The 14,154-nt window shown below is 47.8% G+C and overlaps 1 protein-coding gene across 1 annotated transcript in view; it reads left to right on the forward strand.

Annotated features, from left to right (window-relative positions):
• Window positions 1-10,491: 10,491 nt before the first annotated feature.
• Window positions 10,492-14,154, forward strand: part of CACNG2 (calcium voltage-gated channel auxiliary subunit gamma 2) — a 144,215-nt gene continuing 140,552 nt past the window's right edge. Inside the window, exon 1 of the mRNA XM_064285217.1 lies at window positions 10,492-10,847. Coding sequence (XP_064141287.1) covers window positions 10,637-10,847 — 211 coding nt within the window. The 5' untranslated portion in view covers window positions 10,492-10,636. The remainder of the gene's footprint in view (window positions 10,848-14,154) is intronic.

A 14,154-nucleotide genomic window follows, 5' to 3' on the forward strand; every position in this document is an offset into this window, starting at 1 on the left:
CAAACTGCTACAATCTCACACCTTTATTAAGCAGTGTCTGTGCCAGACAGTCTTGGGTGCTGGACAGAAATCACTCCACACTAAACTGAGTCACGGGAGTCCCCAGGTGGTACAAATGATTAAGCAATCGGCTGCTAACTGAAAGGTTGGTAGTTCAAGTTCACCCAGAGGTAACTTAGAAGAAAAGCCTGGGGATCTACTTTCGAAAAATCAGGCATTGAAAACCCTATCAAGCACCATTCTACTCTGACACACACGAGTCAGAATCAACTTGATGGTAACTGGTTTTTTGTTTTGTTTTGTTTTTTGTTTTTTAACCAAGCTATTATTATTATTATTATTTGTCCCATTTCCCAGAGGAAGAAATTGAGGCTCAGGGAAATGCCTTCTCAAGGTCACTGGGATGCTAACCCAGTCTTCTGACTCCAGGCCCTAAACTCCGCTACCCCACTCAGTTTGGCTTCCACAACTAAATATAAGCCCCTTAACGGTAGGATTGGGCCTAGGCGTGAGGCCCGCAGTCCCGGCGTGGGAAGACAGCCAGGGTTCCGCCCACAGCTACGAGCGGAAGAGGAGGAGGCATTCGACTTGCAGAGCCTTTCCACACTTGGGACCTGCTTTGTGTGATGACCAAGGACTTTGTAGACTTGCAGGGCTTCAACCAAATCATGGCTCTGTTGTCTGCTGGCTGTTTGATTTGGCATGTTTACCACCCTGCGCCTCAGTTTCCCCACGGTCTTTGCAGCATTAAAGGAGAAAGTGTCCAGCTCATTGTAGGCAACCCACAAATATGAGGCTGTACAGTGTGCGAGCTTCAAAGTTGAAATCACTTATAAGCTGTGTGGCCTTGGGTAAGTTCCTTAACCTCTCTGTCCTTCGGGTTTCTCCATTTGTACAATGAAAGATGTAACAGAACTTCTCTCAAGGGGAGGAATGCTCCATTCCTGAAAGACATGCCTGTGGGCTTTGGAACGGCTATGCGATGAGAAACAGGAGTAAGGTCACCTCCTCCATGAAGCCTTCCCTGACTCACTTCCTGTCACTCGTGGACTTTCCTCAACAATTCAGCCTTTAGTTCCTGCCTCATCACCGGCACAAACTTTGTTTTGTTCATCTTTGTATCCATTGCACAGAGCTTGGCACACAGTTAACTGGATGCAAGACCCTCCTTGACGCGGTCCCACCTTCCTCTCCAGCCTCATCTCCTGCCAGTCCCCTCCTAGCACTTTGGTAAAACAAAATTACCTGTAGGTCCCACATATAGGCACTTACCATAATTGCCATTCAACTACCGATTACCTAATCAATAATTTCGTGTCTCCTGGGAATATATGCTCATGGAGGCAGGCCTGTCAGTCTTGTTGGCTGATGTGCTGTGCACATAGTAGGGGCTCAACACACTCTATTGAAAGGTTATGTCACATCTATAGCTGTGGACCTACTGTTCCCTTCACCTAGAAACCCTTCCTGGCCCTCTCTGCCTCCTTGTCGCTCTCTCATCCTTCGAGCCTTAGCTCAGCCATCAACTCATGGAAGCTCCCTCCTAATGCCCAGAAGGAGTCACAACCGTCTACCTGGCATGCCCTGTGTGCCCCCCACATCCTTCTCCCTCGTCCTGTCTCCCATATTACCTCAAGCTCCTGTTGCTGGTCCCTCTCCCCTGACTGTGACCGCTTCTGAAAAAGCACCGCATCGCTCTCATCTTCGTGTTTTATCCGAGGTACGTAACACCCAGTAGGAGCTCAACATGCAGCTAATATTTAGCTAGGCCTTACTGTGGCGTAGGCACTGCAAGCACCTTTTCAACATTATTTCATTTAATTATGAGAATAGCACCTTGAACCTGGCCATGCCATCCTCACTTTCCAAACAGGACGGGTGAGACTTCGGAAAGCTCAGTCGCTTTCCCAAGGCCACACTGCTAGGAGGTGTCTGTTTCCCAGCCTGGGTATCCTCCGGACCTGCCACCCCAGCAATCACCCCATCTTGCTCTGCCTGAAATCCATGTGGAAAGGAGTACCTTCCCTCTCATTTCCTGCTTGTCACCTCTCCAGGTTCCACTTTGCCCAGGAACCTTTGAAATCCTCTCTATTTCTCTCAGAAACTTCCAAGACGTCCACCTGGAGATACTGTTGACTTCCCTGTGCAGAGCTCCAGGCTAAAGTCTCCCTGGATACCCCAACTGGGTGTTCCCATCTTGTTCCTCCTCTTACCTGCTTGAGCTTCCACTTCTCTCCCTCTGACCCGGGTATTTTGCCATTGAGTCCACACATATTTGTTGAGCACCTACTATGTGCTAGACACCATGTGAGAGGCAGGGAATCTAATAGTAGCATGGCCAAGCTCCTGTCCTCATGATCCTTACTCCATAAATAACAAATACACAGATGAGGTGAGGGGTGCTGCTAAGGGCTAAGGAGAAGAATTAAGCACATAAAGAGTGAGCCAGGGTGGGGAGGGACCAGTAGGCTTTTACAGCAGGTGCCCGGGTAGGCCAGACACCTTTGGAAAGTGAGGGAATGGACCAGCTACCGGGAGATGGGAATCCCAGGCAGAGAAACATGTAATGCAAAGGCCCTGGGGTGGGTGCGGGACCACAGGGTCTAGGAACTGAAAGAGGCTGGTTTGTCTGGAGGGGAGGGAGAGAATGAGAGGGTAAGAGATGTACATGCAGGTATTCAAGACCCATTCCCTGAACCCTCCCAAACCTGTTGGCCCAAGTACAGCCTGCGTCTCACTTTCTGTGTCCACCGTTGGACTCTTTCCCCCAAAGGTCACTGACAACGTCCTTTTCTTCCCTGTTCTATCTGTCCTTTATAATTTTTTCTTGCTGCTTCTCTGCATATTTGTGAATATTTTTATTGTTTTACTCTGCAACTTTATAATTAATTTTCTATCATAGTGATCCTTGCCATAACTCGGTTCCTGGTGAAATCCCACACCACCCTAGGGGGCAGTGATCTGGGCTTTGGCCGAGCGTGGGGGAGATCTGAAGGCAGAGTCCTGCCTGGCAAAGTGACCTCTCTGGGAAGTCTTGTTGTGGACACCTCTACACGTGTGTATCCTGCTTCTGTTTCTCGTCAGACTCAGAACAAACCATTCCCCACACACACATGCCAGGTCAGGAGCTGGGGGGGCCCTGCCCCACTGTCCCGGTCCCCTTGGGCAGCAGTCACGCGGGGCTCCCTGAGGCTTCCTCAGCAGCTCTCAGCACTGCAAGGAGAAAAAGCTGTCATCTGTTCCAACATCTTCTTCACTCCCAGCCCTGGGACCTACAGCCCCATTTGGGCAACTCTGCAGCAGATGCCCCCATGTGGGTCCTCCACAGCGAGCTGGGTGCGGGGGCCAAGAAAGCAGGGCAGGCCAGGAGGAGCAGGGTAGGTGGAATCAGCCAGGACAATGCTGCCCTTCCCAAGTCTGACTCTGGAGACCATTTCTCCCACTGCATGCTCCCAGTCCTCCCAACAGCATCCAGCATCTGGGGGCCACCCTCACCTTTCCCACCAAGGGTCAAGGTTTCTATTGTTAGTTGCTGTCAAAATAGCTCTACTCGTGTCAACTTTACGTATAACAGAAAAAACTATTGCCCAGTCCTGGACTATGTCCATGATCTTTGATGTTTGAGCCTATTGTTGAGGTTATTGTGTCAGTCCATCTCATTGAAGGTTTCCCTCGTATTTGCTGACGCTCTGCTTTACCATACATAATGTCTTTTTCTAGTAACTGGTTTCTCCAGAAGATGTGCCCAAGGTAAGCAAGACAAAGATACGTCACTCTTGCTTCTAAGGAGCTTTCCAGTTGTATTTCCTCTAAGACTTCTGGAGACTTGCTTCTCAGTGGCAAAGCCTCAACCATTGCTTTCAAGGAAACTGACATTTCCGGAGAACCTATTATTTTCCATATATGGTTCCCCTTGTTTAATCCCCACAATCATAACCTTATTCATTCATTTGAAAAACATTCACTGAGCACCTATGATATTCCAGGCACTTTGTAAACACTGGGGATACTGCAGCAAACAAGACAGATGCTGTCTAATAAGTGAACAATTCCAAAATGCAGAGAGAGATGCCACAAGAGGAGAAGGGAGGTGGGTGGGTAGGGAGAGATTTCCAAGAATAAACGAGAGGATGACAGGTTTCAAGAGGCACAATGATGAAGCCTAAATAGGCCAATGTCATAAAGAGTGATCATTTTAGATTGTGTGGCCAACAATGGCTCCTCTGGAGGTGATATTTCAGCTGAATGATGAACTGGGGACCAGGCCTTCAGGGAAGGAAACATTCCAACAGAAGGAACATCAAGTGCAAAGGAACCAAGGTAGGAACAAACTAGGCACCTATCACCCCCATTTACAGAGGAGGAAACTGAGGCTTGGAGGCGTTAAGGCCACACAGAGAGTAAATAGCAGCGCTGGGATTCAAACCCAAACCCATCTGACTCCACAGCCTGTTCCCGCCTCATTGTTCCTCCCAGGCAAGGTCCACATGGACAGTACTGCTGGCCCCTCAGCTGTAGGACAGGAGTCTCTCTGGATTCAGCCCCAGCCTTCCTGCCCATCCCCATCACCCATCTTTGCCCTTGAGGTTCCTCATCCACTTTCAGACCTCTTTGCCTTTGCAAGCGCTCTTGATTACTTGCACTGACCTCCTCTCCTCCTTGACCGCTATGACTGTTTCCCCTGGCCTTTGAAGGTCAGCTTCAGGGAGCCCCGCGTGTCAGCAAAGACTTCTGAGACACTGACACAGAAATAAATGCTGCCTTCCTTGGACTTCCATAGCACATTTCTTCACTTTGTTCATTCATTCACTCATCAAATATGTATTGTGGACCTACTACGTGTCAGGCAAGCACAGATAATTCAACAGCAATTCTGAAACACAGAGAGAAGTGCCACAAGAGGAGAGGCATGGAGCTGGGGAATGCCAGACACCCACAGCTCTCCCTTAGGCAGGGCTGCACTGCCCTGGCCTTGGCCGTCTCCTTGCCAATCTTCCCCCACTAATCTCGAGTCCTTTGAGGGCAGGACCAGTGTTTGAGTCTCCTCGTATCCCTGGCACCTCAGCACAGTGCCTGGCACAGGGAAGACATGTATTTGGTTTCTTATATCAAAAACATAATTTGTTTTTATTTAGCTTCCACTATGTGCTAGGTGCTGTGCTAAGTTCTGGAAATACAACTGGGCAAAATGGACCAAAATGTCTGCCTCCCTGCTCCATGGCTTTACAGTATCCCTCACCTAACATTCTTCTCAACTCAGCGTGGCTGTTCCTTACCTGTCCACTCCTCCTACTTGTCTACAAGTCATTGGGGGCAAAGCTTACATCTGTCCTGCTTAACATCGCCAGGAATTAGCATGATACCTGGCACATAGTAGGTGCTCAATTTGTTGAATGAATAAATGAACAAAAAAGTAAACTATGGGACTTGAGCTAGAAGAACTTAAATCAAAGTGTTTGCATCTCTGTTACTCCACTTACTTGATATGTGATTTTGGGACTTAATATATGACTTCTCTGAGCCTCTGTTTACTCAGCTATCAGAAAAGGTATTAATACACATTTGCAGGGTTGTTAGAGAGTTAAGTGTGGGAATTTGTGTGGAAATGCCTGACGCCTAGAAGTTACTCCCTAAATGCTGGCCAAATCTGTGGATGAAAAGTCAGTAACTTTGATGTAATACCCTGTACTCAGGAACCTCATATGCTCTGTGCACTCAGAAAGACGGTACAGTGGTTAAGAGCACAGGCTCTCAAGCGGGGCTGCTGGACTAAACTCCCAGCTTGTCCACTCACTGACTAGGCAAACTTACACCAGATACTTAAGTCATTACATGGCTTGGTTGCTTCATCTGTAAAATGGGAATAATGATAGGACCTACTTCATAGGATTTTTGTGGGATTCAGTTTAGGTCAGTGCCTGGTACCTAGCAAATACTTAGTAACTGTTGGCTATTGTCACTGCTATTGCCATATAATACTGACAACCACATGGTAAGGCTCATGTCCATGGTTCCTGTGACAGAGGAGGAGGCAGATTTCCAGAGAGGTTAAGAGACTGCCCAAGGTCAAACAATGAGGAAATGGCAGCTTTGTGTTTCAAGGCCAGGTCTGCAGCACCCAAATCCCATGTTATTTCCACTCCATCAAAGAGGGAGCTCAAAATAGGCCTGTGGCATTTCAGCTAATTTCCTCTAAGCTCTTTGCATGTAACCAACCGCAGGCACACAAAGCAGCACTTCTAAGCACATCCATTCAGCAGCTACTAACCTTGTGTGCCAAACCATCTGAAAGGGGCTCACATGGAGCCACCTCTTCCCAGGCAGCCTTGCTCGGTCTGCAAAATGGACCTAAGGAGTGGGGCTAGGCTGGGAAGGGGAGAGGAAAGTGATGCATGAGTTCGATGAGAGAAGGAGCTGGAGACTAGTCTAGCAGTAAAAGGGGTAGGGGAAAGATGAGGAAACTCACATTTATTGAATGTCTACTATATGCCAGGCACTTCGCCTATCTCATAACGTTTAATCTTCACTGTCTTCCAGGGTTGGTGTGAGTCAGAATTGACTCAATGGCAGTGGGTTTGGTTTTTTTTTTTCTGTTTTTATAATCATTCAGGAACGCTAGTGGCACAATGGTTAAAGAATTCAGCTGCAAAATGAAAGGTTGGGGTTCCAACCCACCAGCTCCTCCAAGGGAGAAAGATGTGGCAGTCTGCTTCCATAAAGATCTACCCATTGCTGTCCAGTTGAATTCCAACTCATAGCAACCCTATGAGTTCAACAGAGTAGAGCTGCCCCCATAGGGTTTACAATGCTGTAAATCTTTATGAAAGCAGACTGCCACATCTTTCTCACTCAGAGGTACTGGTGGGTTCAAACCACCAATATTTTAATTAGCAGCTGAGCACTTAGCCACTGAAGCCACCAGGGCTCCTTCTATAAAGATTTACAGGCTTGGAAACCCTATGGGGCAGTTCTGCGCTGTCCTATAGGGTCAAGTCAAATCAACTTGACAGCAATGGGTTCGCTTTGGCGTTTTGGTTTTGGTTTACAATAATTCAAGGAGTTCAGGTGGTGCTGTGGTTAAGTGCTCAGTTGCTAATTGAAAGAAAGATCTGTAGTTCAAACCCACCAATCCTTCTGTGGTGAAAAGATACAGCAGTATCTTCTGTAAAGATTTACAGTCTTGGAAACACTGTGGGGCAATTCTACTTTGTTTGCCCTATAGGGTTGTTAGGAATCAGAACTGGCTCACTGGCAGTAGGTTTTTTATAAGCATTCAGCCATTGTTTATCAGGCACCTAGTACATATCAAGCCCTGCACCAGGTCCTAAAAATACAGTGGTGAATAAGACACTGCTGTTGACCACAAAGGGCTTACAGATCGGTAAGGGAGACAACTTTGTAGCTCAGTAAAGTGCTACAAATACAGTGATAGAGGTCTGACCTGTATGGCAGATGATGCACAGCAGGGAACAGCTGGGAACAACTTCAGAAATGACAGGCAGTTACTAACATGTCCATTTTACAGATGGTGAAACTGATGCTCAAGGAAGCTGACTTGTGCAGAATCATGGGGTTACCAATAGCAGAGTCAGGCTGTTTCCCCAGGATGTTCTGTCTCCAAAAGTCCCTGTTCCCTCCATGCTGGCAGCCTAAAAGCTGTCACCTTCCTCCCCCCATTCTCTTTCCTTTTCTCAATGATTATCTGGCCAGAAGATTAATCAAATGCTGCTAAAGCTGCTGCCGCTGTCAGCAGCTAAGACGTTAGCAGCTTCTGTGGGCAAACAGAAGCTTCTGAGCCTCTGTTGCTTGATTCTTTTTGAGCAAAAGGTTCAGGGGTTGGTCTGAAAAGGGTAGGGGGATGAGAAGCAGGGCTCTATCTCCAGTCTGAAGGGACTTCTGGACAGGTAAAAGGCAACCAAGGTGACAGGAGGAAGCGGGGGCAAACCTCTCAGGCACATTTAACTACATCCAAGCTTCTCCCCCCACCCACCCCCCCAAAAAAGGCCTAGTCTATCTGAAAGGCCTCTGTGTCTGCTCTTCACTTTTTCCTCAAGGACAGCAGGCAAGAAATCAACCACCCGAACCACCAACTGAGCTTCTAGGTTCCCTGCTGGGTAGGATCAGCAGATCAAATCCCTCCCCCATCCCCATCCTCTCAGGACAAGAAACCAAAGTGGAGAAATCTGTCTGCAAACATGGCCCTTGCTGTACCCTAAAGGTCCTTAGCAGAGGTTGCTAGAATCTTGGCTCTGCCCTCCAGACTCCAGAAGCCTCTCCCAGCTCCTGAAGCCTAGCAATGACCCCAGGTAGGAGATCCTCCCTCCTGAGAAGGGAACAGAGACTGGTAGAAGGGAAGCTATACACAGGGTGGAGAAACGGGTAGTTTTTTCTAAGCCGAAAAGGATTCATGGGCTGTACCTGCAAACTAACTCCAAGCCAAGGGAAAGAAGTTAGACAAGCGGCTTTACACCAAAGAAAGTCTGTTTTTAATTCAGTCATCTTTTATATACTCTTTGATAATTACCAGATCACTACAAAATAGCCAAGTACAGGCTCTCAAGACGAAAAGGGAGGGAGAGAGGATAGAATGATTAGATTATGAAATTGAAATATTTTTAACCTCCCAAGTGACCCATCAGATGCACATCCCTCTCTAGACCCCCCCCCACACACACACAAAATTAAAACCAGTGCGTCCGTGCCACATGCTCTCACTCGCTAAACTAAGCAACTGATCAGAGGAAAACATGCTTCTTTTTTCCAAGGTCACATTTAGAAAAAGTTGCCCATAAGAAATAAGACGTGACACTGTAATTAGCCCAGGATAGACTCTGCTGAGGAAGTAGGGAGGGCTGTGATGTGGTTTGATGTTCATAGCAGGGAGATTTTTATCTCTTCCCATGCAGTTTATAAATGACATAAGAAACTTACAAGGATTCTTAATTCACCCACTTCCTCTGCAAATATGTTCATCCCCGAGACAAATCATTTCCCAGACCCCAGCCACCAGTCATCCCATACACCCTTTTCCATGAATAATCTGTCCAAAATGTCTGCTTGTGGGAGCAAGATTTGGAATATCACGGAAAACTACAGACAGTGCAGTGCACACCCCGTTAGCCAGAGAGAGACAAAGAGATGAGACAGGAACAACGAAAGGAGATGCATCTAATGTACCAGTAAAAGAAAGCAAACCCACCCCCCACCCCCCAAACAGCAAAGTGAAAACGATTATTCGAAAAACACATAGAGACCGTGTTTGTAATTACCCATCCAGGTTATATTTTCATCGCCTTCCGGGCAGGAAAACGCTGGTTGAAGTTTTGTGCCCGTCTGATTGTGATGGGAGGGTTGTATTTGAAGCTCTGGGCACGTAGAGATGGAATGAGAAGGAGGCTGGAAGAAACACCAAGGGGGGAGGGAAGGGGAGAGAGAGTGTGAGAGAGAGGAAGAGGGAGCGAGCTATCTCTAGCTACGCCTTCCTCTAAGCTTTGGGAGCCCAGAAGAGCGCTCGTTTCAGGATTTGGGAGAGGGGTAAAAAGACGAAAGGCAGCCCCCGCTCTGCCCTGGCCTCGCTGGCCCGAAGGGAGGGAGGACTCTGGCCCGCGCCCCCAGCCTGGCTGGCCGCCCCGAGAGCGGGGAGCGCGCGGAGCAGGCGGCGCAGGGAGCTGTCCAGTTCAGCACCACCCGGTAATGCAGTAGGTGGGAGCGCCGCCACCGGGGGCCGAGCAGGCAGGGAGTGGGGGGGCAGGCGGGCGGCCCATCCTGCAGCAAGACGCCGGCTCCCTTGTTTCCAGGAGCTTTGCAGATAGGGGGAAGGAAACCCGCCTCGACTCTCCGGGAGAAACCCCTTCCCACCCCCACTTCGCCAACACTACCCCCGCCACCACCAACAATAACCGCCGCCGCTGCTCGTCCTGCCGCCACCGCCGCCGCCGCCGCCGCCGCGCCTGCCCGCCCTGCTGCTGCCGCCGCTGCTGCTGCTGGCCAAAACCATGGAAGGCGAGACCCCCGCACCTGTTCAGCTGAGATCAAGGGCTTACAGAATACTGGGAAGTCTGGTCTGAAACGAAAGCGCCTGAGACCCCCAAGGAAGAGAACTGGGGAAGCCAAGGATTTTCATGGCGCAGGCCGCAGAGCCCAGCACGAAGACGGAAGGTTGCATCTCGGCTCTTACAAGCTCTAACTCTCTAGGTCCCAACCATGAGAGATTGTGTTGAGAATGCGGCTATACCCTGGTTCACTGTGGAAGCCATCTCCAAATTAGCTATCACATATGGAAACTGGAGACCAGAATTTTAGGAAAAGAGATTAAGGCAACTCACTTGGGGGGGGTGGGGGGTGTCTTTTTTTTCTTTCTTTCTTTCTTTTTTTTTAAGAAAAAAACACTGCAACTGGAACAGTTTCTGATCTCAAAAGGCAAGCCTCTCTTCCCGTGTGATCTTTATAATTTACACTCTTTTCGTGAGCTTTCTTACCTCCCTTTTTTGATATCTCTCCATATTCTGTATTCACACACATACCCATTCTATTAGTAGTGGAATTATTTTTATTTTTATTTTTGCTTTAGTACTCGCACCCTCACACACTCTCCCGAGAACCAGAAGTCGGTTGGGTGTTTATATAATGAAGAATTATGGGGCTCTTTGATCGAGGTGTTCAAATGCTTTTAACCACCGTTGGTGCTTTCGCTGCCTTCAGCCTGATGACCATAGCTGTGGGAACCGACTATTGGCTCTACTCCAGAGGGGTTTGCAAGACAAAAAGTGTAAGTGAGAATGAAACCAGCAAAAAGAACGAGGAAGTTATGACCCATTCTGGATTATGGAGAACCTGCTGCCTAGAAGGTATTTGATTTCCCATCTCCTCCCCCCTCTCCACCCCACTCCCTCCCCCCCCACTCCCCCTCCCCACCCGCCTCCAAATAAGTCCCCTTTACATTCCACCATTTTCTTCATTCCTTCCATCGCCGATCAAGGTTGGTCGGGTTAGTTTCAGAGGCAAGAAAATCAGTAAGCAAAACCCATACTCAACTCTCTCGCCTCCGCCACCCCCCCTCCCCATTCCCCAAACCTCTTCATTGGAATAATCTATGATATAATGAAAACAACAAGAGACTGTCTTAAAAAGTCAAATGTGCTCTGCCTGAGTCAGAATCATTAGGATTTGCCATTTGGTTGAATGTTGCCATCTATGAGGGGGAATAACTGCTTCTCTCAAACACTGCTCCTCTTTTCATAAAGAAGAATTCAAAAATTCTTCCCCTTACTCTCCAAAAGTCCCAGACACGTCATCATCTTCAAATCTCCTCTTTAAAAGAAAAAAGAAAAAATCTATTATTTCTAAGAATCTTTATTTGGTAAATCCTAATTATTCCAGGATCTCAAGCTGAGTTCAAGAGCATTTCGTAATGTCTATGAGCCACCCAGATTGTTCGAGGTGGCTGGCTGCGTGTGTGTATGTGTGTTTTAACGTTTACGAAGTCTAAAAATACATACGTCTCTCACAGGAAACAAGCTCGAGTTCTGATAAACAGCAATTCACAGGCAGGTTAGGCTGAGAAGCAGTTCACTTGCGCGCAGAGTGACATGTCTGATCTCCAGAAGCGAGTACAGTCAGCACTGCAGCCAGCTCAGAATCAGACATTGTGCAGGCAGGCAGGCAGGCAGGCAGGGAGGGAGGTGAGGGCACCGGGAGGTTGGAGGGAGGAGTGGGGGCAGCAGTGGAGCGGGGGTGTCAGCAGCTTGCCTTTATTTTGTAGGGCTGTCAGGGTGTGTGTGCATGTACACGTATTGGAGGCAAAGGGTCCGCCACGGTGCAAGAGCTGGAAGATTAGGGCTTGGATGAAGGCATGCGCCTCTGGGACATGTTAATCAGCACAGAAAAAAAAAAAAAGAAAAAACTCCTGCAGGTCATACAACCTGCGTTTAGCAACAGACTTTAATCTGAGGGACTGCATTTTGAATCGTTGTCTATGTTTGTGTGCATAAGCTACAGCCACGCATAGAAAGACCTGCACGGAGAGATGCATACGTTTCTGGGTAGAAATAAAGGCTTTATGTATTTTGTTTCTGCTATGAACCAATACCAGAGGCCTTTTGAGGCAATGGGAAGCCAAGCCGGGGGACTGCAGGGTTGTTTGTTAAGCTCAACATGGGATGGTGATGCAGGGAGTTGAAGCCAGGAGATGAAAAAGAGAGGGAAAGGGACCAGAGAGGGAGAAACTGACCTGACCCCAGAGTCTAACCCAAAGTGAGCAAAAGCTGCTGTTTGGGAAATGGTTGTGTCTGAGGGAAGAGCACAAATTCTGTGCCCCCTCCACCCCCCACATTCTTGGTGCAAACGGTTGAGTGATGGCTGAACATGTTGTGAATAGCTAAGTGACTTTGTTGAGCCATGGTCTATTTGACGCATACGGCATTTGGTGCCCTTTCTCCATCCAAACCGCTGCCTTTAACATACTCCGCAGAGGAGCCGTAGGCTCACTACTCTATGCTCTTCCCCAGCCAGAGGATCAATATTAGAAAATTAATAGGGGCTGTTTTAAAGACTGACACACACACCCCTCCTTAAAAAAAAAAAAGAAAAGAAAATGAAGAGCCTTTCATGCAGCTAGTCATTAACAGTGGAAAGACTTCCATTTAATTAAACATTTATGACAGACTTTTATTCCAAAAGAGAAGAAAAGTGAATGAGGGTTGCTTTAGGGAAATGATCAGAGTAGCAATTTGCCTCCCTTGGATTTTAGTTAGTCGGATGGAGATAAATCACTAAGAGATGAGAGGAAAAGATAGGACACTCTTTTGGGGGAGATGTGCCCAGAAATTTGGGAGTTGTTCCGAATAGGCTTTTGTATCGGGGTTTGATTTGCAAATTCTGAAGACTGTGCAATTTTCAACATTTTATAATTCCCGGGAGACAGGAGGACTAGAGGTAGCTTCAGATCACTTGTGTATTAAAAGGCCTAAGTATTTCCATTAACATTCCATCTGTTTGGTGCCCACGTGCTCAAATGTATTATCCACCCCCTTTAACTTTCTCTCCAAGCCGCCCAGCTTCACTCTCCCTAAATCAGTTGGAAAAGGTTAGAATTGCAACACTTTCCAAGGGTCGTGGGGTGTGCACAGAAGCTGTGGGTTTGGCCCGGCAGGACCTTCTCCCCAGTGAGAGATCCAGGCAGTAAGGGGAAGGCTGGGCCAGGACCCAATCAGGGTTGCTGTTCCCTTCCCACTTGTAGCCAAGGCCTTGGTAGCCAGGGTGGCTGCTCGAAGCCCCAGTCTCACCTGGCCATTAATTTCCAACGCCTCCGTCAAGCTGGGGCTTTCAGGCCTGGGATCACCTTAGGAAGTTGGGTCTCGGACACTTAGGAAGTGGTTCAGAGATTTTAAATCACGTATCCCCAAAGATCACCCTTGTTGCTGAAGGTTATAAGTGCATTGATTTCCGAAGGTAGGCACAGGCGATTCTTACAGGGTGCTTATGTGTTTGCTCTTTTGAACATCAAAATAGGGCCGACCTTTTCAGAAATCACATTGCTGGTGCTTTTGGTTCCCACAGCCTGGGTTTTCTGTGATAAACTGGACTTTGAAAAAGATAACAAAAAATCCCCCCGCTCCTGCCCATCATCTCTTGGTTTGTGTTTTCTATTCGTACATGAGAAGTTGTGAACAGATTTCAAATCTTCTTTCCCAGATGCTGCTAATGACTCCAGATGAAAAATAACCTTGCCTTGTCTTCTTCTGATCTCTTTTTGCTCTCTCATTTTCATCAAGGCTTTTTGTCTCTGGAGATGATCTTTTTTTTTTTTTTCACCTCCTGATGAAAATAAGAATTAGAACTATATCCTTGCCTCTACGGCAGCTTTTGAAACTAGTCTGCTGAAGAATTAGAAGGGACATGACCACCTGTTAGGGGCAGAGACAGGGAGAGGGGAAGGGGGATCAAGAAGAAACTGCTGACTGTGTTCCTAACCCTCTGCAGAGTAATGGCAAAGTCTCTGTGTGTGTACTTGCATTTCCTAGCAGGCTGGATTCCTTAGGATTTGGCGAGGGAGGTGGGCTACACAGGCCAACAGGGAGGTAGAGAGTGGTAGAAGTTCTTGAACTTTTCAGGGAAGCTGTGTTAACAGCCTGAGAATGGAAAGATGAACTGGTC

The sequence above is a fragment of the Loxodonta africana genome, chromosome 4 (assembly GCF_030014295.1).
Source record: "Loxodonta africana isolate mLoxAfr1 chromosome 4, mLoxAfr1.hap2, whole genome shotgun sequence".
Lineage (NCBI taxonomy): Eukaryota > Metazoa > Chordata > Mammalia > Proboscidea > Elephantidae > Loxodonta > Loxodonta africana.